The 26,214-nt window shown below is 36.9% G+C and overlaps 1 protein-coding gene across 13 annotated transcripts in view; it reads left to right on the forward strand.

The window, feature by feature from the left end:
- Nucleotides 1-26,214, forward strand: part of RBMS3 (RNA binding motif single stranded interacting protein 3) — a 757,514-nt gene that overhangs the window by 609,533 nt on the left and 121,767 nt on the right. For all 13 annotated transcript variants that reach the window (XM_072925744.1, XM_072925745.1, XM_072925748.1 and 10 more), the window contains one exon: nt 6,560-6,639. In XM_072925744.1, the coding sequence (XP_072781845.1) occupies nt 6,560-6,639 (80 nt within the window). The remainder of the gene's footprint in view (nt 1-6,559; nt 6,640-26,214) is intronic.

The following is a 26,214-nucleotide window of genomic DNA, read 5'->3' on the forward strand; positions in this document are numbered from 1 at the left end:
ATTCCTCCCACAAGCGACATTTTACAACGAAGTCATAAGCTTCTGAAAACAGAAATTTATGATGGAAATGCTGACAGTCAGACAGTCAAGTATTGCATTGCTGGCAGGCACCAGTATAATACTTAACCTGAGACTGTGAAGACAGTAGCATAAATCAGCCTAGGTCTAGGTGGAAATGACTGTGTGTTCATACTATTCTGTTCCAGTCACACGAGAAAATGTGTACAACACAAATGGTCATAAAAGAATGCTATGATGCTGTTCCCAGCAAATGACCAAAGTCAAGAGATTCTCAATTAGCTGTCACTTCAGAGCAAAGGTACACATCAGGGAGATGCTTCCATCCCTTTGTGACCTAGCTAGCGGTCTGTAGTGAGGCATTTAAATACTCTGCTATTGGGAGTTTGGGCTTCATCCTCATCTTTTCCCTACCTTATTCTTCTGGAAAAGATTCTAATGGGCTGCTTTTTTTTGCTTTTTTTTTTTTTTTACTAAACTTATCTCCTGCTTGTCCTGATTTTACATTTTTAAATTTAGTCTTTGGAAACAATATTCAACTCGGCAACTAAAAGGGAGCAACAAAAACTAGCAAACGAGATTTTGAGCCATCACAGGATCATTATTCTATTTTTAGAAACTCTGCATGGATTTCAGTAGAAATTGTTATGCTCCAGTTTCCACTGAAGTAAAATGAGAGAGATGAGCCTTTAATTTCTATGTTGGTTTTTTTTTTTTCCTTAAAGGAAGCTGTTCATCTTTGAGAGGTTTTCAGGATAATATAAGTGTAATGAATTTATTTCTTCTGACCCAAAGAGATTTCTCTATGAAGAGTGCTGTAACTACAGATACTGTAGTGCAGAGATACTTGGGCAGCTCACCTTGGCATAATGGGTGGTGCTACAAGGTATAGAATGTACCACAACTCGAGAGGAAAAGAGTGGTTTCTGTAGATTTTTTAATATTTATCCAAGAAAGTGAATAACCTCCTGTTTTTCAAGCAGACAGTTGAAGAATATACAGGCAAGACGTGTTGGGAAAAGACATAATTTGTGAGCCATGAGGAGAACTTGTCAAAATAAATGTCTTCTTAGGCTGTGAGTGGCAAAGGGAATAACTTTTTTCCAACATAAAATGGATTCAAACCAAAAAGCACAAACATCTTGAAGCTATCTCTTATTGACTGAAAAGCTGGGGAGACAAGATATCTAAGTCTGTTACGGGGAAGGAGGAAATCAGGTTGCAGCCACATCAGGGTTTTAGAATGCCTGGAATTAAATTAGCAAAATAAATTTAAAAACTAGTGAATGTGTTTCCATGGAAGGATGAAATACATAGGAAACCTCATGATAATCAAAACTATCTTGTTTAGAGATACTCTTTAGAGTATTTGAGAACTGAAGATCATTTTGCCTTACATATTTTGTATCCTAGGCAGTTGAAATATTACCCGTTACCTAATATTGAGATAATGCTCATATCTTAATAAAATAAGACTTTCAGAAATTATTCTAAGACATCAACCAGAAAAAAAGGACCACCAATTTGCTAGCTAATGTTTGCCAGTGGATCATCTTCCTTTCAGTTAAATGTTTCTGCCTAATTTCTCTTTTGAATTTATCTGGTTCTTGTCACAACTTTTTCAGGAAAATTAAAGAAGTCTGTGGTAATCCAGAGCTTCCCTCTGGCTGCCCTGGAAATCCTGGGACTCTGGCAGAGGGTCAGGAACTCCCCTGTACAGAGCCCCGAGAGACACTGTCTCTGATCTCTGTCCATGGAAAAGAGTTTTCACTCTCACAGGATGAATTACAAGCTCTGAGTGTTTCATATGAGTAATAATTAAGTGTGGCACGGGTGCAAAAGTAAAATTTTAGGATTCTAGATTAGGGGTTCAAAGGGGACAAGATGGAGGAAATTGGGTGTGTCTTGTCCTTTTTCTCCTTCTTCATGCCCTCCATGTTTCACTGTAGTTTTGGCATTTTTCTATTGGTTTAGGCTGGGGACACACTGTTCAACGTAGATGATAGATATTGGCACATTATTGTAAATATAGCACACATAGTTTCTGGTATATAATGTTTGTAACATCCCACTGACGGGCAGAGCCCCGCACGCTGCCCTGCAGGACAGACCTGTGGCAGGGCAGCAGAACATGTTAGAGATAAGCAAGAATAAACAACCTTGAAAACAGCACAGACGAATTATGGCTTCTTCTTTGGCAGCGGGGCAGAAAGACAGAGACTTTCTACAATCTCGGAATCATCAACCACAGATTCCGACAGAAGTCCTTACTCCCTAGTTTTTTCTACCCACAAAGGTACTTACACAGTGCTATCAGACTGCCCCTCTAATCATCTTCTTGATATGCTAAAGAAATTCAGTTCTCTGGTGTGTATTCTAACTATGGTCTCCATTCTTTGGGTTCCCCTAACTGTACCACCCACCCGTTTTCATCTTTGCAAAATGCCTTACATAGTAAGGAAACATTACTATCGAAGATTTATTATACCCATTCTTGTAAATGTAAACAATATTATTATGTTGATCATAACATAAATGTGGTAGTAACAATTTAATCTTTAAATATTTACTTTGGATATAAAAAAATATAGTCCTGATTCTCATTTATATTATTATTATTAAGAAAAGTGACTATACGATATATGTAAACCAAACCCACACTTTTCCACTAAGTGGTAATTACATGGTACTGAATATTTCTCAGGTAATAATTATGTAATTACTATGGTATTCCTTATATAAAAATCATATTAAGTTGTTTTTGACACTGCATCAATCTTTATAATAAGCATGTATAAGAGCTTTAGGTAGGGGGTTAAAATAATTTTTATTTTCTCTCTTCTCTTCTCTTCTCTTCTCTTCTCTTCTCTTCTCTTCTCTTCTCTTCTCTTCTCTTCTCTTCTCTTCTCTTCTCTTCTCTTCTCTTCTCTTCTCTTCTCTTCTCTTCTCTTCTCTTCTCTTCTCTTCTCTTCTCTTCTCGTTCATGTTAAATGTTTCCTATTATTTTTAACAACACGTAATGACTACTTTGGTACCATTATGGTCTGTAGAGAGACATGTAATATAAATTTTATACTATAAAATAATTTTTTATTATTATATAATAAAAAAAGTTTTTAAATTATATAAATATTTAATACCAAAATTTGAAGATCAAAATATCTGGTTCTGATCTTTGTTTAAGCATCCACTGTTTAAGTTTGTTTGGATTTCTTTTCTTTTACTTTTCTGATTGAAATATCTTTAGTTTACAAAATATAGCTAGAAAACATTATAAAAACATTATTCAGTTTTTAAAATATTTACTTCTTTTCAAATTGATAGAATATAGACAGTCTCATTACTTATTTTGTATTTGGGAACCTTACAACTCAGTTTCCTTAACTGGGAGATATACAGACACAGGTAAAAAAAAATTATCATGGTTTTATTAGTTACTTTGTGTTTATATCATTATCTGTACCTGTTAAAAAATATAAAATCCTATGTCTTTGATAATTATTATTTTTCTGCAGTGCATTTGCTGGTTCAAAATAATATTCAGATGCATTATGGTTATCTCCAAATTGCATTCAAAGATGAATTATTATCTTAGATCCTCTTAGGATCAACACCAAAAATATACAATTGAAAGGAATCTGAAAGTAATATTTCACAAATATCTAATCAGACCAAATTTCTATTATGATGTGAAGCTGTTTTCCTTCCCCTTCCAGCAAGTGTTGAATATCTATCCTTCAGTAGAAAGTTTTGAAGCATCTAGGATCTTTATTTTATCCAGAATATTATATTTTTAAATATTTTTGTTCTATAAATTATAAAAGGAATACCAATATTAAAAAATGTATTAAATTAAGAAATGCATTTAAGTGTTTTTCTCCCAAATTTACTTGTGCTCAACTGTCATTCTTTTACAGAAAACCTTTTAATATGCAACAATTCCATTAGTGATATTTTTATTAAATACCAGTCTCAAGCAACATTTTGAAACATTGCTAGCTTGTATAAGAAGAATAATTCAAAGCACATTCTACAATAGAGGAGGGCTGCAGCTTTCTGAAGGAAAAGTAGGAGGAATTTATTAATGTGGACCTAAAGAAAGTGTATTTTTGGGACCTCTGCCCAGATACAGCTCATCTTTATGGATAAAACAAGAAGATCAGTAATGTGTGAATCTGTGTGTGTGGATAGCTTCAACTCATGTGTAGGTGCCTGCCATAAGCATTGGCATATAAGTTGTTGATATTGGTCAAAATTTTGACTAAACTAAAACCAGGGTCTTGTTATGGCAAGAATCAAAGAATTTTGCTAATGTATCTGGTTGCTCTATACCCCTAATTTTTCCCAGTCAGTCAGTGAGTTAATAATCCTACAGAATTCAATTTGAAAGGGTTATTTCTAGCAAAGGGGTATTGTGGACAATTATAATTCATGTTTTGGTGGCCCTGGAGTGGACATCTGCCTGATTAGTGAGTGGTTGCCTGGCCAGGCTCTGCCCAGCTGGGGGGAAAGACCACCCCCATGGCAGAAGTTGCAGAAAGCACACGAGGGCTCAGGTGGGGTGGGCAAGGGATGGATGCAGTTGTTACTCAGCAACACATCTGAGGGGAACATGTATAGAGGGCTTTGTCTATTGTGCTGCCTTTTCAGGCTGAGTCGATAATGCCAGTGTCGGTTTCAAGCGAAGCGTGTGCCAGATTACAGATAGCCAGCAATGGCATTTGAGAGCCGTTAATTGTGAAACTTGAGAGGAAAATGTGCACATTCTTTTTCAGAGTGCTATTCGAATTATGGGCTTTTTATCCCAGAACACTGTGGGTTTCACTTTTATTCTCTTCCCACATAAAACGCATGAAGTGCACTGAGTCTCTTTCATTTGGCAGCTTATATATTGCATTCTTTGCAGGGATTGCTTTGGCTTGTTAAAATGTACCCCATGTATTAAAATGAAATTGTCACTGTTGTGTGGTGCAACATAACATGGTTTGACACCAAGTGCCTGCAGCTACAGAAAACAGACTTTTATTGCATTTATTCTTTCAGAGACAAGAGTCTCTAAAGGCTCAGCGCAGACATTCGCTTAGTTAAATCTGAATGAAGCCAAAGCGAACAATCCAAGTCACTGTCTTTGTGCTTGTAGAAATAGCCCAGCCCACTTGATAGGCAGTGATACAACCTGGAAGGGGAAAGTTTTCATTTCATCTGAAACAATTGGACAGTAGGCTGACTTCCTTAATTAAATGTGCAAGCAGGATTTTTTAGAGGTTTTTGGGGTTTTTTTTTTGGTTGGTTTTTTTTTGGTTGTTTGTGGGGTTTTTTTGTTTTTTTTTTTTGTTTGTTTTTTGTTGTTTGTTTGTTTTGTTTTGTTTTGGGGTTTTTTTGGGGGTTTTGTTTTTTTTTGGGGGGGGGGCTTTTTTTTGTGGTGGGGATGATTTTTCGGACTCTGGCAAAATTGCATCCTGGGAGACAAACTGCTGTTGTATGTGAACCACTCTTTCCCCAGACTGTGTGACAAGAAGGATAGTGGACAAATTCATTTTAAAACTATCTAGACTGGTGAGAAGTAAGCAATATATATGTCAGCAGAGTTATTTTGTGGAGAATACCTGGAGGTATGTACTAGTGTATTGAAGGAGCATTGAACATCGTTTTTAAACACAACTTTTCTAGGATATTACTAGCTTTCCTTTTCTCTCTTTCCTCTTTTCAAAGTTTCTAAACCCCCTCTGGAGCAAGGTTAACTCTTTTTCTGGACTTTTATGCAGTTAATTTAGAAGATCTGAAGCAATACTGAGTTCCCAGATGTGGTATAACTATGGTTTGGGATTTGACTAGCAACATTGTATACCTCACCATTCTCCAAAAGTACATTTACCAATTCACTGTTAATGCTTTAATGTCTCAATGCTGAAAGTTATTCTTAACTCAGAGAAGATGAACAGCAAGGCATTTCCTCTGCTACACATAAATTACTGCCTTCACCCAGAACTCAGCTTTATGTTGTGATAGTCATATATGCATTTTCTTTGGTTTTACTATAAAACCTGTCTTTGCAGGTTGTTTTCTTAACATTGTAATCCTTAATAATAATGTTGTTTAATCCCCTGTATTCTTCTCTAAATCCTGCAATTCATTTCTTTAAGCCATTTGAAGTTATTTTGGGTGCACAAGGAGTCTAGAAACATGTCCATTGCTTTCCCAAGCAGCACATGAGAGTATAAAGGATGTCCTTGTTCAGGGTGATGCTCTGGAGCCAGAAGGGGACTGTTCCCTGACAGGGCTGTGGCTCAAACACAGCTGGGAGTGCAGCTGCAGGCGGGGAGGGTGGCAGGTCCCCCTCAGGAGCCACACTCTGTCCTAATGGGCTCAGGCAGTTTCTCTGCAAAAATCAGCAACAACAGCTTTGAAGGTTGCTCTCAGCATCTGTGCTTGTCCTTTTTTTCTCCTTCTGCTTTTTGTTTTTTTGCTGAGTGAGTGCTTCCGTAACAGTCTAGTAACACATTTTGCCTCTACCCATATCCCACTCTCTTCTCTTTTCCAGAATGGAGTCTACAGAAAAATGTGAAGTAGTAATTCAACATTTTAATGGCAAATATCTGAAAACTCCACCTGGTCTACCAGGTAAGTCTAGCCATCATTGTGAAATTTAAAATTCACTGAAGAGTTTAGAATACAGAAATACTGGAATTTATCTCAAGAGTGGCCTACATTACTGCCCCTGCTAAGAGGGCATATAACTTCCCTGGCTAAATCCTGTCTTTTATGACCCACAGCAACTTTTTCTTACCCATGTTTGTATGTTTTAAGCATTTGTGCCTGACAGCAGCAAATTTAAGAACATATAAAATTCATGTTGTCTCATTGTGTTTTTTCCTTTTGAATGTTGGTTTTTTGGTTTGTTTGGGGTTTTTTTGTTTGGTTTGATTTCGTTTGGGTTTTTTTTTCCCCCAGTTAGCATAGAGGCCACATAACTAAATGCCAATGATTTTCTCACAAACTAGAAATATAACTTATATAACAATATAAGCCTAGCAGCTTCATTATTGATTACTAAATATCCAGAATTTCAAGCTGTAGCAGCTTTATATTCATCACAGTTACCACTCAGTATTGCTAGCTGCCAGTATAGCAGTAGCTATTAACACTGAGGATGTTTCAAATATTATTTTATATCATTTTTTCTTGCCATAACTTAATGAAGTCCTGACACTTTCTCACAATACCCTTAGAACACATTCACTGGTGTGTCCATGCCACATTGAAAGCCAAGTTCCAGCTATTATTTTGCCTTTCAAATATTTAGCTATCATCCGTGTGTTCATCAGCTATGCAAAGTGTAGTGATCAGTTGCTCGATACTTACTGCTTGACCAGACCTCTCCAAGGCTACAAATTTGCAAGGATTTCTCCTCTGGGTTTTCTGAAGGGCTGCATTAAATGAGCAAGAAATGCTTGCAAGAATTGTGTCCTAAGTTGTTATCTCCCCCTTTTTTTTCTCCCCTAGCCTCCTTTAAACTATTCATTTTTTGGTTACTTTCATTAAATTTCTTCTTATTCATTGCCTGGTTCTTTATGTAGAAGATGTACTAAATACTCTTAATTAAAAGAAAGCCATCTGCACAGCTACAGTGTACAGTAATTGAGTGCTGCAATGTACATTTAAATTTTAGTCAGATCACCTTCATGAAAGAAGATAAAGCTTTATACAGGCTGCAAGACTCCATATCAAGACTGCTTTTTCAAAAGTAACCACTGACAATTTTTCTCAGCACCAGCTAGTGAATTACACCACCAGCTTTGTCAAGTACAACAAACTTGGGTTGCGTAGAGCAATTGGCTGAGCAGCATAGGCAGAGAACTTTAACCTTTGGCTTGCCTTTCTATATGCACACTTTGAATCCCAGCAGTAATCTGTTTAATATCATAGCAACACCCAATGGAAAGAGTGTGAATAGCAAGGAGTTGGTATGGCTGGCTTTGTCAGTATAAGCCTGTGGTCACATTCCCAGTTGTCTCAGAGAGGACACATTAGTAAACCCAGTTTTAAAGTAGAATATTCTTACACAGCCTGCTTGAGACAAAAAGCTACATTGTAAAGAATGAAAGCTATAAAATGAAAATAATTTTCTTTTTTCTTCTTTTTTAAAAATTTTTAAATAATTAGAAATGTACTGGGTATTCAACATGAAAAATGTCGTACATCGAAACAGGGGTCTTGATAAGACAGCATGGTTATTTATTTCTTGTTATCTCTTATTTCAAGAGATACACTGAAATTGAATGTTAATGGCTATAATTTTTGATGCTTTCTTAAAGGATATGAATCAGTTCTTAGCTTCCTGAGGAAAAAAAGATGTCCATGTGAAAAGATTGTATACTCTGTTCCTCTCATGATTGTTGTTGTCAGATGGCATTTAGTTACAAGGATTATTTGGGAAGTGACTATATTAAGGGTTTTAATTTACCTGAGTACTGTTCAGATGCAAATATAGTATAATGCTGCTTCAGAAAAAGTCACTGAACCATTAACTGAACTCACTCAACTATTCACAAGGTATCTGTAAGATCTCATTTTGTGCTTGAGTTTTGGGAGGCAGATTTTTTATCTCTGAACACAGATGTTAGAACTTGTCATAGTGTATTTGGTCCACATAAAAGAGGCTGTTTGTGCCTTGTTATTAGAGTAGTGCACTCTTTAAATTCATAATTAAAATACTTGTATTCATTCTTCTTCTTCTTAAGAAGCCAGAGAACACACATGACCACCTTGGCAGTGGGGTCGATTCAAGGGATCATTTACAAAAAATGTGCAAAAAATTATTCACTCCTACTTTCTTCTTGTTGTAGATTCCTGTTAAGGCTTCTACTCAGTTTCTACATCTGTGGTATGAACCTGTATTTAAGCCTCTCAGCAAAGACAGAAGTGTCTCGCATGAAGCAGGAAGGAAAATCAAGTCTCTTAATATACTTGAAAAATCACAATTATAATCTGAAAAGAATCCTCCCAGCGTCTCAGTAATTGGCATAGAAGGAGAATCATCTCTAGTTTACTGCTGTGACCTCTTTATGGGGATCAGTTAAAAAACAAAGAACCAGAGAACATTATGCAACGCTATCTGTTGCTAACCTCTGTTGCTCAAAGGCCTGATCTTAATGAGAGTGAAAATGGATCAATACTTTTAGGGTTAAATTACATTGATTTTGGATTTTCAAATGGATTTCCTTCAGATGCAGCCGTGAACTGAAAGAGTTTTTTGCATTTTTGTCCACATCTCTCATCTAAGTTCTAATGTTCTGGTTCAGATTTACCAGCTAATAGAAGGTTGCATGAGGTCCATCAAGAAAGAAATCAACCTGGGTGTTGTCAGTAGCTTTGTAAGATTTTTTTTTTGTTTTCCCTTTATTAGCACTGCTTTCCTGAGATAAATAGACTTACACAACCTAGTGGGTATGTTTTCATCCTATAGAGAATTCAGCCTCATGGGAAACTAATGGTATAGGCCCTGTATGGCCACGCTGAAAGTTAGCAAATGAATCCGGTATTGCTCTACATCTCCATCGAGATGTGAAGAGCACTACTAATAATGCAGGTAGCTCTCTCTCAGTCTTTCTGTGCTGCATATATTTTTGATGGTGAATAGGAGACTTCATATGAAATCCTGCTAATTTTTGACATTTCGCAATCACTGAATTAAATTAAAATTTCCTAGCTTGTCTCTCAGTGACAAGTTGGCTTCTGTTTGAATGGGCAAGTTTTGGGTATGATATTGACACAGTTTTTGTTTTTGTCCTGGTATCCTTGGATGTTTTTAAATAACTTTATTTTCCCTTTCTGAATGAATGCAAAAATTTACCAAGTTCTTACTTTTTTCAGGGATTTCATAGGAACAAGACTCAATTGCAATAATTGTCCTCTGATGATATGTCCATTATACTCCGTCACAGCATTTTCTAGTTGTTATAGTACTTACTAAATTTCATTTGAGTTGTCAGAGGACATTGGGCCAGTCACTTTCTCAGAGAAAATTTAAAGCAAGTGAGACACATGAATGCTACATTACATGGTCAATAATCTTCCTTTTCTTGTTGCTAATTTAAATACAGATATCTGACAAAAAGAAAGAAGAGGGAATTATTATCCTTGTGAACATTATGAACCCCAAAAGTAACACATGACCACATCATTTTTATACTGACTTTTACTAGAGTAAAACTTCTTAAATAGAAATAAATTATCTGCAACAGTACATGTATTTGAAAATATCTCATATCTTGCTTTAATAATTACTTCTTATTTTTTGTTCTTGAAAGTGTTCCAAGCACTGCATTTTTATTGACTCATTTCATCAAAATCAATTGGTATTTTCTGCTTCTCTCCTTAGTTTAAATATTTCTCTTAGGACGTCTCTCAGGTTCTTGCACCACAGAGAGTAAATTCAAGTAGTTACCCTTTGCTTCAGAGAAGTAGGCTTAGACCTGGACTACTCTATTTAGAGCAACATGTTTTCTAGGATATTGTGCTTGAAATGGTGATGAAGGACCAGTATTCCAGTTGAGGGTTAACTGTGTACTGGATATTAACAACATTTTCCACTGTTTTTCTCTTAGCATATGAACAAATACTATCTTGTTTCTCATTAGTGATGCTTTAAATTGTTTTTCTGAGTGAATGAACTTAAAATGTTTTCTTTGATAGCTTTCTAGACCATGTCTCTTGGTGCTTTATCCTTTTTTATTTAATTTTCTGTTTATTTATGTAGATAAAACACTGAAAAACTCTTCCAAATATTTCTTCTTGGGACATTTGTGTAGCTGTCTGTATATATGTATATGTTTTTGACTTTTAAACTAGTTAGGACAGCACCCAAAGCTATAAACCAGATATTGGTTTGTAGATATCTTGAAACATTTGTTGAATGCTACAGAGAACTCAGAATAAAGGAGATTCTGCTAGATTTTCTACTGGTAATATTCAGTAAAACTAGTTTAAAAGGAAGGTTATCTTCTACATGTTGTTATCCTCAAAAATTTTCTTTACTCCAAATCCCCACATTTTCTCACTTGTATTCTCAGTTCCTTTCATGTATATGATATTAATGTTATCTGAATCTTTTATGTTATCTGCCTGAATTCTAGGAATTCAGGTTTGTAAATACTTTCCTTGTTATCTGCTGACAGCACTATATAAATTCTTCTTCATTGTATCAGAAAATATGATCCTTGGAAAGCTCTTCATAAAAAATAACAGTTTAACAAATTTTCTATTTATTTTTCTTGTTTCCAATTTCTGGCTGTAATTTTTTTTTATGGAATTGCTTTTATCCTTCACTTTCTGTGCTCCATAAATACACAAACTCAGCTCATTGTTAGCAGAAATTTCTCTTACGTTGCAAACCCTCTGAATATTCTTTTAACTTCTGTTGGTTTCGTCTTCTTTCCAAGTCTTCATCTTTGAAAAACAGTTAAAATCTTTAACTCCTGCTTGAGTCTTGGTGGTAACCATGAGGCCTCTGTAACCCCTGTCCTGCTTTGGGCCCCATGTGCTTCCCATGCCCTCAGCAATGTGCAGGTGCTGTCCCAAGCTCAGGTCTCTCTGACAAACAGCTCCATGCAGAATGGGCTCTGGGGACCTTTTGCTTGGGTTCTGTTGGATGTTGAGAGGTGCCTGGGTGGTGTGTACAGCTCTCAGAAGAGAGTGTCCCTTGGGAAATAGTTTCATTTTTCAGATCTCACATGTTTAAGATGACATAGACTTTGCAGAAGATTGTAATAAAGATGGGCTTTCTCACCAAGAAACCGGAGAATGGGTACTGAGTTTAATGGGAAATATAAAACCTTTTGCTTAGAAAGCAGTTCCCTCTTTAGATGTCAGTGACTTTGGTTTTTGGCTCATGCAGGCTTCTATTATGTGGCCAAAACCCCATCACTGCTCCATGTTCTGCCCTCCCTTTTAGACTCAGAGCTGTCAAACACCACCAGCACAGACTCCTGGCTTTACCCTCCTTGCAGTTCTTGGTCAAGCATCATTTGTAGTTAATCTAACATGTACCAACTCTTCATCAATAGATTTCCAATAGCTTTTGACTACACCTGAAATCAAGTGCTTATTGGACTTTTAAAGTTTCCTTACTTTCAAAGACAGCCTTTAAAATCTGATGATACTTGTTTTGCTTCATGGCATTCTTAAGAATTCCAAATGTGAAGTGTGTAATTTTGTGCCACTGAACAAGATGGGGCTCTCTCTCTTTAACTCCTTTGTTTTTGTTTTTGTTTTTTTTAATTTCTTCAGAATTAAGTTTATGTAACCTTCAGCTGTCCTTACTGTGCTGACAATGCTGTAGGTGCTTTTGGTTTCATATCTTATATATCCATGTCATGATGCAAAGATACATTCCAATTTCCTAGGTTCCTTGGATCTTAAAGATTGTATATTCTTTAACAGCAAGAGTTATTTTTCTAAAAAGCAAAAAAGAAAAATTTCTATCTATTCAAGATTTTATGTCATTTCCATTTAGTTCAAAAAAGTCTCCCTTTGGTTAGGAGGATATGGACATATTTATTTACTCAGTAAACCCCAGTAGTTGGTACACACTAATTTCCTGGAGGAATGAAGGCTGAGCCAATTTGTATTTAAGATGTTAAGAGGTATGTATCAGTGCTAAACCATGTAATTTGACTCATGAGGAAAGCTGTGTGAGAGAAGACAGAATGCTGCCATCATATAAAGCCTGTTTTTCCAAAAATACATAAAGTTTTTGATGATGGGGACAGTGTCAAAGATCTGAAGTACTTCATACTTATGTTGGGTTTCATTTGATCTTGTACTGGTCTGTAAGTTCCTTGGAAAATAACTGTATCTTTTTGTATTTCAAAAAGCTATATGATCAAATACTGAGTTTTGTAATCTAGCTGTATAATTAAGGAGAAAGTCTTTTACAGTGTTGGGGTTTTTTGTGTTACTTTGTAACTAGAGATAACAAAAAAAAAATGCTTAAGATCCGTTTGTTTGTGATATCACAGTAATTCAGGTCATGATGTAAAAAATAACATTACTGCAGTTTGGATTGAAATCTTCCACTCAGTTTATAAGAATGAAAGTCAGATTACAATATAGCATAGAAATGAGAAAAGAGTATTTTTTTTTCCTTCCACAGTAGCACCTGTCATATCTTTCCTAAGACTTTTAAAGGTCTGCAGCATAAACAGAGAACTGCATTCCTTTCTCATTCATAATATCCAATGGCAATGAGCTGTGCCACAGTTTATCTAAATTTCAATATATTTTTTTTCTTTTTTCTTTTAACTCATTGGTATTTTTTGGACTATGTAAATCTTCTAATGCAGAAAATCCATTCTCTTTATGGGAAATGGTGGATATATTTGTTTAAGAATAAAGAAGCCCCTTCTGTATGCTACTGCTGCATAACCAGCACAGCTGAGTGTGTGCATTAAATTCTGTCTTGCCTCATACATCAGCAGGAGAAGTGTCGACAAGTTTCTGGTCCAGGGACAGTGCTGTTCCTTGGATGCACTTGTAAAATCCAAGACAAGACAGACGAGTTGCACAGGTGTTATGACAGGCAAATTTATGAGCCAGAAAGATTCACAGCTTGAATTTCAGATTGTTTAGGTCTAAAGGGCTGGCAACTTAAAACAAAGCAATGCAAATAAATAAAAACATGCAAATCAGAGCATGAAACAATGTGGAACATTGTAAAGTTATTTGTACATGATTCAGGTTTCAGGGAGCAATTCTGCTTTTGCATCAGCTGTGGCCAGCAGTGGCACAACTCCTCCTGTTTCTTCCTCTCCTGCATTACTTTATTAGTCCCTTCAGGACACTTTAAATGATGGAGTACATCTGCTTTGCAGACCCTACTGCTGCAGTATAGTGTTGTCACACCTGAGCCAACTAGTTTAAAAGACATTTAAAAAGCCAGCTTGAGCAAGGCTGAGCACAGACTAACCACTTGAGCTTATAGTGTGTTATGCTCAATAATAATAATACCCAGCAAGTGGTTTGCATGATCTCATGCTTTTTTAACTGAGGAAAATTATTTCCCTTTCAGGCCTTTCATAGAAGAAATCTTCATTTCCTCCTCCCTCCCACTTTTCCACTTGCTTACATTGAACTTTTAAATTCAAAACGTAGAGAAATTTATGTCAGAAGCTTCAATCTTCTTTACCTTTACCCTGTAAATTCCAACTAAGCTGAACAAAAAAGTTTTATTGAAGCTTAGCAATGTGCAAATAGATATTTTTTGACACACTCCTTTGTGCATCTGTATTTCAACCAGAAGTGGAAGCCTCTGGGAATGAACTTTTCAGATGTCTCAATAAAATTGGAGTATTGAATTTTCAGATGTTTTGGAACACCACTGTAAATCAACAAACATCCAGGAGAGGTGCCTTGAAGTGTCCTTGGGTGGCAGACAGCCTTATGGAGGGTTTGTCCCATCAGGGCTGGTACAGAGAGTTTTCTACAAAGACATTTTCATTGGCACAGCATGTGAAAAATTTGGTAGCTGGAAAGAGAGGATTTGTATCCAAACTTCTGAGTACTTGTCTGAACAGAAGTCCTGCAGCAGCTTGGTGTGCCCTTAAGCATTTTGGGAAAAAAATTGGTGCTGATGCCTCTAGGAAGGACTTAGTGGTGAGAAAGGGGGTGTCATAGGAAGGGGAAGAGACATATAAGGGGAAAAATTACACAGGGCCTGTCATCCTTTTGTAGTCTTGTCTTTCTCCCTCCCTCCCTCCCTCCCTCCCAGTGAAACTGTCCCTGACACAGAGGAGCATTGAGAACTCTCCTGCAGGCCTTTCCCCCTGAGCAAGAAGTGACATGAAATGTCTGAAGTAGCATGTGAAGATATTTCCCTTTGAGATTCATCCTGACAAAGTAACATCAGTGGTATCATAATCGCAGTTTCCATATGTTTTGAATACCAGAAGCTTCTCTCTCTCTTTTCCATATGTTTTGAATACCTTGAGGTATTCGAGTAAGTATGCAAGGAGCCTCTTGCATACTTGAAATCTCTCTTTCACCCTTCTCCTCCGATGGTGCTGCAAAACACAGAGAAAAGCAATTCAGCCTTGAAAGCACTATGGAAGCAGGAAGCTAAGATTCTATTTGATTTTTTGTTTGTTTGTCCCAACAACAATGTCATTGTACTGGTCAGCAGTCCTGAGCAGCTGTAAAAGCCCCATTTCTTAGTCATTTCTCTGAGCCTTTCTTTTTTTGAATGGCAGCATTTGATCATAAGATCATAAAAAGGTCTTTCCCAGGTTCAATCACAGGAACTTGAAAGAAGGGCAAAGCAGCCTACATTTTACTTTAGCTGCCTCAGTGTCTATGATGTGTCTGCAATTTATCTTCTACAATGTTAAGAGACATCAAGAGGGAGGGGAAAGGTGATGGATATCTGATTTTACATTTGTCCTTTTTTTTAAAGCTCATTAAAGCAGCATTTTATATGTAGCCTTTACCCTACCACCCAGTATATAATCTTTCTGTATATAGTATTTTTGGAATTGCTGCTGTTCAGCAAAGAAAAAGAAACCAAAAAAAAAAAAAGAGAGAAAAAGGGCAAAGGAGTAATTTAACTTTTAGATTGAAGATATGATGGGAAAAATAACTTTCAAATGCCAAATTTAATAATCCTTACTTCACGAAAGACTTTTACATTTTAAAAAAATGCAAATTTTAGTGACAAACGAAATCCCCCCAAAAACAACTAAAAAGATATCTGTCCCAGTTGTCATGGGTGGCTCTCCAGTTACAGTATTATATTACTGACTATAATATCAGCATCCTTCTCAATTAGATTACTGATTGCACAATGAATTCACTGATTCTGAGCCTTCTTTTCCTCTTTTTCTTTCCCTTTCCGTCTTCATATTCTTTCTTCCTTTTTCTTCTTCCATCTTCCCCTCCCTCTCCCTCTATCCCCCTTTCAGTAAATACTGTAACTTTGTGACCATATGTGAAGCTTTTAAGTTCAGATCTTATACTATAAAAATTTAAAATATGTATTCAAATTAAGAAAATATGACCCAGCAGCTTCCTAACTGTATTCTTGTCTGGATTTCCCTTTCCAACCTCACCCATGGTAACAGCACCATGAATGAGCACCTGCCCTTCAAAGAAATTCTTCATCAGCTGAATTTTACATTACATTACATTGTAATGAAAACCTCAGCATCTGGAATTTTCAAAAGAAGCCTGGTAGTATAGGAGTAAATATATTGCAAGAGGCTGCATTTCACTGATGTAGGAGTTGCTGTCATTGGTTATTTTTAATCTCTAATTTATCTTATTTCAGACTAGCCTCAAGAGTGGCTCTAATAGAAACCAGGGAAAACTGAGCTGGATTCTTTGAAAGCATTCTTCTTGAATGTGAGCAGTAGCACCAAGAAATTTACCTTTGCCTTAGGAGGCTTTAGTTGTGGTGGATACAAGTTTAGGTCGAGCAGTTCATCTTCCATATCTTTACTTCAGCATACTTCATGTAATGTAAGTATGCAGAAGTAAAGCTTAAATGATTTTTTTGTGTGTGTGTGATTAAGGTGCTGGTAGGAAATTTTTAATTTATGTATGTTTTGCCTGCCTGTAATTTCAACCAACTAGCCCTTTTGTGTATAACACGACCCAGGTTGTGATACAGCATTGTATATTAGGAACTGCATCCAAAGTGGGATTTAGTTTCAGTGCTAAGAAAATAAGAGATATAGATAGAAAATAATAGTTGAAGGTGGGAAATATGGAAGATAGTGGGATTGGCATGTGGCTTAAATGTTAAGGTTTTTTTTTTTTTTTCCTCCCAAGACATTGCTTGTTTGTTGGCTTTGGAATAGTAAAAAATATTCAGTACCCCTAAAAATATACATTAGGGGTGGTCTGATTCAAAATTCTGCTGTTCTGATCATTTTATGTCATCATCAACTCCAGAAGGTTTTTCTGAATGCCAGATTAGTGGAGGCTTATTCTGTAAGCATATTGCATATTACTCCTCTGGTATCTGTTACTAATTTAACATTTTGGACATTTTTTTAATTCTTTTGAGTGAGAAGTATGTCAGTCCCAATAATATTTGGGTATTGAAGTCTTTTAGGCTTAATTGAAACTATTGAGTATTAATCAACATTAATGTAACCAAGTGTATGAAAATTAATAGATAGAGCTAGACTGTCAGACCTGGGAAATAAAACTGTTTCTTCATCCAACAAAAACAACTTGGAAGCTGAAAGCTTCTGTTTGTCACACAAGAAAGATCAGCTCAGGGTCAGGAAAAAGATCCACCCTTCCTTTAACTCAAGAGTTTCAAAAAGATGCTAATTATATTGATTTTGATAGTGGTTTTTGTTCAACAGATGTTGTTCTCCTAGGAAATACATGGGGACCACCAACATACTTCAAACAGACCCCCAGAAAAGAGAAGTTACCACATAATGGCTTTCAGCCATCACTGATGTGTCTGAATCAATGGCTAATCTGTTATCTCATTACCATTTCTCATGCATCAGATCCTGTACCTAGCAGTGAACGTGAAAACATTTCTACCTGATTGCTACATATCTTCTAACAACAAACACAGACTTAATTATATTTATTTTCATGCTTCTAACCTTTTGCAGGGGGAAAACAATATAGGCAGAGGCTATTGGTAGCTGCTGTGCAAGATTGCCATTGTAATTAGCCCATTTTCCAGGAACACAATGATTTCCAAGCAGTCCAGTCTCAATCTGAAATCTGTAATAGTGCCCCAAGGAGGTATTGGGAAAGGCTTTAGCCAGCACAAGTACATTTAATAAAACTAAGGTGGCTGTCAGAACTTACCAATACTAGTTAAGAAATTAAAGTAGCTCCTTTGTCTAACACAGCTGATGGATTCCAGACTGGGGTGGTTTATGTGCAGCATCTAAGAGGGATGTGGCAGGGGAAGATTAGGCAGGGGAAGACATGGTGCCAAGTTCATTGGGATGTCCATCCGATTACATCTATGAGTAGAGACCTTTGGAAACTGCAGACATCATGCTTTCTGTGAGGGAGTTCAGCTGTTAGGAATATGGTATGTTTGGTCTTTGGTTTAATCTACATTTTAATTATTATTTTTTTTTTAGTGTTTCTTAAACTGCTACTTTGCTGGTAAGAACCAGTTTTACCTTACAAGCAACTACTTGGGAAACAGCTGACTGCATCTCACTTTCCTTGCACCTTGCAGAGAATATCTCGATTAATCAAGCAGTTGTCCATCACTCTTCCCTGTTCCCAGCAGGCTTAGTGCAGTTTGTCTTCCCTGCAGCTAGCACTGCTTTGCTGTCACCATCTCTTTTATGCCAGCATTTCAAAAATTTCCTCCATGGGTTTTGAGCAGCCTCAGCTGCACAGAACTTCTTGTAAATACAATCCTGCATTTCCATGTGCTGTGCCTGCAGCACTAGATCAGACACCGTCTGCATCTTGTCACCTCTCCTGGAGGAAGGGTTTTGCTGGATGATGACACAGTGCATATTCCTCCACTCTTGGTAGGCAGGCTGGGCACCAATGACTTTGACCTACAGCCTCTCTGTTGTGTCCTTTTCTCAAAGCAGAGTCAAAATTGCTTAATGCTTTAACCTGTGACAGGTTAGACAGCAGAAACCTTCTGTTTTCTGGTAACCTCTTTTGTTAACCAGTTTGTGTCATTGGAGCTAAATCTGTGTGACAGTTACCTGTGTTGGTATATCACTTTTGCTTGGGCTTTTCAAGCTCTGATATATATGAAATATGCTGACTTGAATATGCCTTGAATTGTTGCTTTTTTTAGATGAAGATACAGTCCAACAGCCTAGGAAAATTAGAGTTGTGCTCCCACCCGTCATGCCAGAATTGTTGGCAAGCCCATTTTCCATTAAAGCTGATTCTCTTGGGATTGTGTGTATGTATAAATATATATATGGGGTTTATTTTCCCCCTGAAATCTCACTGATGACCTTGATTGAGAAAGGTTCCTTAGCACATACTTAAATAACGCCTACTCAAATTTTAAATAAATGCTTGATTTTTTTACCAGTGGTCACCTGAGTCTGAACCTTCTGTATAAAGATTAAAAGAGTATTTGGGTGAGAGAGCAAAGTTCATTCTCTATCATCTGCCCAAGTTCTGAATAATGACTTTTATCTCTCTCTTAAAGACAAATGAAAGTTAAAAAAATTTGGATAGATCAAAATCAATTTACCTGAATTGGCTGAGCAAGCCAAAAACTCCTCTGAATCGCCAAATCTTTAGATTAATATTGACATCCACTTACAGTAAAAACAGCTCTGTTCTGTTTATACTCAGAATGCTTTGGCCATTTTTGTTTGTTCAATATGCATATCTATTTCCATTCTGTTCAATGTCCCTAATATTTGACCATCTTACAAATGAATTAGCACACAGAATAATATACAGAAAATCTTTGGCCATTCTTTGACAGCTAAGGTGAGACCAAAAAAGAGAAGATATCATGCAGGAAGTTTGGAGTGCTAAGAATAATAAGAATAATTAATGAATAGCTTTTTCATATACCTTTTCACTAACAGAGCTCAAAAGAAATCTGGTTTTTAATCCTACATCTCAGTTCAAGCTCATTAACTCTTCTTAGAGTCAGATTGTGTTCATTTTGATGGTTTTGATGGATTTTATTTTGGTTTTAGTGATTATTAATCGATTTTCCTAGGTAATCCATTTTAAGGAATTAAGTTTTCTGATATTTTACCATTGTATTCTTATTTTTGAGACCACCGCTGCCTGTATCTTCCTTCTGCATACTGCTTGTAATTTGTTGGCATGTGCTTTTGTGCTGAAATACCTGTCTTTTGGAATTAGATCTCAGCTGAGCTGAATAGGGAATTGAGCCATGAATGTTAACATTCAGTTGCCTTAGCTCATTTTTACAGGCTTCTGCAACTGAGCTTAGCTCTTAGCAAAGGACTTGTGTTCCTTTCAAGAGGATATCCTTTTGCTCTTGTGGCACTTTAAAGGTCTGTCCCTAGTATCTGCCAAAACGAAAATAACAATTCCTTAGGTATTTCCTGTTTTCTTGTGTTAAGAACTCAAAAGCATCTATCAACTTAAAACAGTTCCTCCTCTTCCGTGCTAGCTTTTAAAAGTTGCGTCAGTCTTAGAAACATGCAGCTTTCAGAAAGTCCCCTTGACTTTGACATCCTGATAGATTTTTCTTTTAATATTTGGTCTTTAGTTTCATTCTTTTTGCTGTGCATTGAATTTTTTTCACTGCTTGTTGCCTATTTGGAAATCTCAAAGCTCTATTCCAGACAAATAGACAGTCTTTAAGATGCTCAATCTTCTTCTTTGCCAAAATTAGAAACCTGCTTAAGACTTTTGCCAGATCCTGGATTTAATTTCCTGGTTAAAGGATTTCACCTTCTTTTTTTCCTAAATTTTTACCCGTATTTGCCTTTAAATAGCTGCTTGTTTCCTTGCAGAGTGAGATGACAGTTCTGAAAATGTCTTTGGGCTTGTGAGCTCACAGGAATAGGATGCTGGGGAATAAGCACTAAGTGGCATCATCACTGCTTTCCCATGGCTCTTACTATTTGGTTGAGGGAAAAGATTCTTATCTACTCTATTTATGTTCTTATAATTATTGGACTTTTTCACTGTACAAAAATAAAAAGGAGTATGTTTGGAATCTCTGACCCCTAGATTCTAAGTAGTATCATTTTAACAGCCTACAAAAAAACATTTTTCCTCCTGAGACTCCACTTGTCAGAGTCCAATACTCTCTGATCTGGTTCCTTCAGACATTTCACATGAGAAGAGTTCCAGATTTGTTTAAAGATACGTGACATTATGTGCAGTTGTGATTTAGGAAAGGAATACACTGAAACTACAACATGAGCATGATATGGCAATTGTTTTATACAACAGAATCAGAACAGAAGCATGATTCCCAGGGCCGGTCTTATGCTGCACTATCATGATGCTGACCATTCCAAGTTACTGCAGAGGAGCATGTGGCTCAAAGCCAGCTCAAAATGATTGCTTTTTTTTTCCCAAAATTTCTCTTATTAGCTGCCTGTATGTAATATTTTACCTGGGCCTGAAATTTGTAGACATTTCCTGCATGATTCAGAAGGACATTTGGATTGAGTCAAAGGGAACTCAATTTACACAAAACAGGTGATCTACTAAACTGATAATGCTCTTTATCTAAAGCAAAGGGCTCTTTACATTGTGTGTATCATTTGTGTTGCTTTCAGTTCAGCTTTCTTAACAAGGCTGTGGTTGCCTGTATAGTCTTCACTGAACTTCATGAGCACATACCTCACCTGTGTCCATCTCCTAGTCCAAGGATGATGAGCTGTTGGTCAATGACTTTCTGCTCCCATCTCAGGCCAACACTAGTGACTGTTGATGTTGCACAGTGAACTTAATCCTTTCATCACATGTATGACCAGCCCCCTTGCCTGGTCATATTGAGGCTGGGAACATATGCCTAAGGGGAATGCTGGTGAGCTCAGAAACCTCCATGGGCTCATTTCTGTCACTTTGCTTTGTGGGGTTCAACCCATCATCATTTACACAAGCACTGGTGATACCTTCTATACAAAGATGTTGTCTCTGGCGTTCTTTTTCTTAATCAGTTGCCTTTCTTTGTCAAGGAAAGTCCATGGCTCAGTGACTCGTGGCATGCCACTCAAAGGACAGCAGCCTCTGCTTGCCTCAATCCTGCTTGCTCCAGGTATCCATGCACACATGGAGCATCAGAAGACTAGTCTGATGGTCATTGGGATGGCTGCCCCTGCATGTGACCACCAAAACAACCTCTTGATATCATGAGTTGCCGCATTACCTTACTTTCTGAGCCCCATAGAACCACAGACCCCTCTTGCTGGCACAGAGTGCACCAAGCTCCTCATCCTTGTAGCGCTAAGAAAACTTGGTGAATGCCACTCCTGGCCCACAAACTGTGGTCTCTTCAACAGGTCTGAGGCAGCACAGCTGTTCAATGTTCTAATGCCAAATGTAGGGTTTTGAAGATATTTGATGTTACATTGGATTTTGATTTGTAAGATTCATGTAGCAATATGTGGAAATCACAGCACAAGTGTGATACAGCAATACACAGTATTGCTGTAATACACAATATTGAATTACAATACAAACCTGATTCCAAATGTCCATGGTTTTTTGTTCCACTATCACAAAGAGGGATATTTTGTCTTCATTAAAGAAATCCCAAACACAGAATAAAAAGGAAGCCTGGAAATCTTTAGATGGCCTGCATAGAGTCAGTCTTACTATTTGTTTCCTAACAGTTTGCATTCTTCTTATTATTTGTAAGAATCAGCATTGTAATATTTTTTTCCTATACTACAACATAGGTCTCATTTTAGCCACTACTTCTGAAAGAAAAGTTTTTAAATTTCACTAAAATCAAGTCATGAAGTTGTTGGGGGAAAAGGAGAGCCTGCATAATGCCCGGAGTTATTTGGAGATTCAGAGTCAAAGACTCTAGGGTAATTGTGCGTGACATTTCAGATCTGAGATCTGTCTTCTTCAGGAAGGGGGACAGCTCACTTGAAACATTTCCCAGGATCAAAGCTTTTTCTGGCTCCATCAGACTTTCAGGTTTAAATGGCAATTCAGTCAGATGTATTTTGTGCCATCAGCATGTGGATGCCAGCTCAGCCGTGCAGGGACAGGGTAGCTTTGTGTGCACTGGTGGGAAGTCACACCAGTAAGGCTGCATGTGGTTAATAGAATATAAAATACTATTTATACTGTTGATTTTTTAGGCATCGTGATTGAAGTGAGGCAAAAGCAAAGCCATGAAAGTTAATTTTCAATTTTCCATGCTACAAAGAGAGAGGAAGTAGCCTGGATAAGATGTGGGAAATACAAACCGAATATGTATGAAGCTATCCTAACCTTTGCTATACTTGTGAACAGTTTCTGTAGTCAGCTTTTAAGCTGACTAGTTTCATGGTCAGCTTTTAAGCTGCAGCCGAATATGGAGAGCAGTGGGCATTGTGCATTCCATTTTCTGTGCCATTGTGTTGGAGCCAGGGGTGTCTGATGAAATCTCATAATGAAACATGTGAATGCTCTGAGCAGTTGAACACAGTTCAGCAAAGCAGAGCTGAACTAATGTGGACTGCCTGTTTGCCAGTAAACAGATAATTGCAGTCTCTTGTTTAATTGAATTTTCATGAAAGTAAAATAGATTTTGGTAAAGTCCACCATGAAAATGTGTTCTACATGTTGATCCTGTATATAGGGGATTAAGATACATAGGGAGAGGGAGGGTGTCTATCAGATACACAGTTAAGCCTGGAGGTTAAATTGTTACCAAAATAATACAATTTCCACATTTTATGCAATTTATGTTTTTACCCAGAAGGTTTCCCATTGCTGCTGGTGCTGTTATCGGTAGCAATCTATTGACAGATGAATTAGAGTCAGGGAACATTATTAGGCCACAAAAAGTTCTTTTGTTTTTGCAGAACAACCTTGACATGTATCATTCTTACGAGGTTAGTTTGCGTTTCTTGGCTACCAGCCATTCTAAGTGGTAAAGAGCATAGTACTGGACAAAGTGAGGTTTTGGGGTCTTATTTTAAAAAGGAAAAATAAAAGAATCCTTTTGATTCATGTTATTTCTCATGAGGCTATAATTTCAAAGGCTTGGCATGCAAGTTATGTCATCATAATCTCCTCTATTCTCCTTTACTTGCCTCAAGAACAATTTTCTCATGGAGGAGAGGCTGGATATTCTCAAGAATATGCTTTCTCTTTGAAAAAATTCAAAATCTTCTGATTCCCTGAGTTGCTGTTGGCAAAATTAACAATTCCAGTTTGTTGCTTCATTCACAGTCACTTTCAATTGGGCATTACAGCCTAATTCTTATTTACAGTTTTGGAATTTGGACTCAGAAATAAAAGGTTGGTAGTTTCTGCTTCTCTATATGTTGTATAGACTGCATTGAGGAACCAGGCAGACACATGCGATCCCCTCATATCTGTTGCCAATGAATACTGAACAGCCTAGGCAGAGGACCCTTTGTTTTTTAGACATCCTTTTGGTGTAGATACATAAATTTAAATACCTGAACATGGTTTTCAAACCTAAAGACCACTGAAAGTTTCACTGCTTAACATAAACTTCAGAAAATCCTGCTCTAGACAAGAAAACAGACACTGTTAATAATAGGAATACATAATGGATGGAATTATCATTTTCTAATTCCCTCATTTGGTAAAGCACATGGAAAGACGACAATTAGATGTCAGAATTATTATTGTCACTATTTGGTATAAGTAAAAGCAATGGTCCAGAATTTTTTTGGACCAGTGGACAGCCTTGATCTTCTATGAGCTTGTGAAAGTTTTTAAAGGTTATCATGTCACCACCTTTTAAACTGGAAACACTACTTCTAAGTATGCTGTGAAGACTTAGTTCTCTGGTCTCATGGTCCATAAGAGGTGTTATATCATGGTTTGCAAACACACTGTCTATAAGGCATTCCTAAAATATCTGGCTTATTTTAATGGTTGTTCATAGAGTCCCGATTTGAATGCTAAAAGCATATTTTCCTTAATAAAACCCTGTCCTTGTAATCCATCCCCCAAGTTAATTTTAAAATTTCTTGTTCACTTTAAATATTTCATTACATTAATTTTTCAAAGCAACAAAACAAACATTCATCAAGTGAAACTAAGCATGTCACCCTTGGATCTGTACATCTGTTGCTCTCCTACTGCTTTTCTACATAATTCATTTTAATACATTTAAAGTGTGCACCTCATTAAAATTCCTTACACACATTTATGTACACAATTCATACTTAAAAATGAAAAAAGGTGGGAAAGTTTCATAGCAGGGAGGTTCATCAACATGACTCTTCCTTAGTGTTTTGTCTATTGAATGTATACCAATGAACTGCCTTTAATCTCATACCTCAGTAGACACTGTCATTTGCTTCTCTGAGTCTCTCTTACCTCTTTAGTGTCTTTAGAAATTTTCTACAGGATATTTTCACTCTACTCCTGATGTCTTTGTTCCTCTTTAAGTGCATATATCCTCTTCATCCTCTATTCACCACTTCATATAGTTTGTGTATAAAATGTATTCTGCATCAGTTCTGCTATCAGCCAAGAAAATACCCATCAGATGCCCTAAGGAGTTCTTGTGGGCTGGCTGGAGTGCTGAAAAGGATTTTTATTTCTTTTCCATTAATCATTTCTTTGCCAGTATTGTCAACCACTGCACTATTTGATTTGGTTTCATTTATTTTAGCATTGTGGAGTTACTGTATCTTTTAAACCAGATGTAGAAAATAAGTCAGTCTGATAGCTTGAGGTGGCAACCTTTTGAAGTTGGTGGTTTCTTATTTCAGTGGCTGCTGAAATTTGTTCCCTGAAATCCCTCATAGGTGTTTTGGATTATGTGTCATTGTTAAAAGCAATCATAAAATGTTATCATAACACTTGAAGAATCTTAAGAAAAGCTTATAACTGCATAAAAGGACTCAAAATGCTTTGTCAGGGAAAGGAGGGCCATATTTGAAAAGAAGAAAATATAAAATGGTCATTTAAGGATTTACATTCCAGAATCATTCTTTGCCAATAAACGACATTTTAGGTAAGTGGTTGAAGGTTTCTTTGGAATTTTACATTTAGCTTTTGACATGTATCACTTAGAAACCTCATGAGAGGTATATGCTAAATGAAATTCAGCAGTAGCAATTGTCTACTTGAATAACCTTTGTCCTTCTTAGAAATGAGTTAAAATACACTGACTGGAAAAGTTTATTCAGAGTTTACAAGGGAAGCATCTCTTTGCTTCTGGGATGTGATACATCAGTCAGCGAGGAAGAGAGATTGAAAGCCATATTTGAGCCCTTTAAAAAGATTAAGTCAGGTGCATTCAGTCACTTTGGTTTCCTTGAAATTGAGTAACAGAAAGTGCAGCTGTGAAGGGAAAATTGAGAGGGTTCCCTTCTGAGGAAAAGTTATTTAATTTTATCCCAATTACCTAGTTCCAGATAAGCAGCACAGATTTAGATTCAGCAGTGTCAAATATAGGTTGCGAACTATGGGAGATGAGCTCAGCCCTGCAAGGTGATGGGTCTGTCTGGAGGCAGCTCAGCTCCTGTGTTCTGGAAGGCCTCTCCTTGCACCTGAGGGAGCAGGCAACCACAATTTTCAGGT

The sequence above is a fragment of the Taeniopygia guttata genome, chromosome 2 (assembly GCF_048771995.1).
Source record: "Taeniopygia guttata chromosome 2, bTaeGut7.mat, whole genome shotgun sequence".
In the NCBI taxonomy this organism is placed as follows: domain Eukaryota; kingdom Metazoa; phylum Chordata; class Aves; order Passeriformes; family Estrildidae; genus Taeniopygia; species Taeniopygia guttata.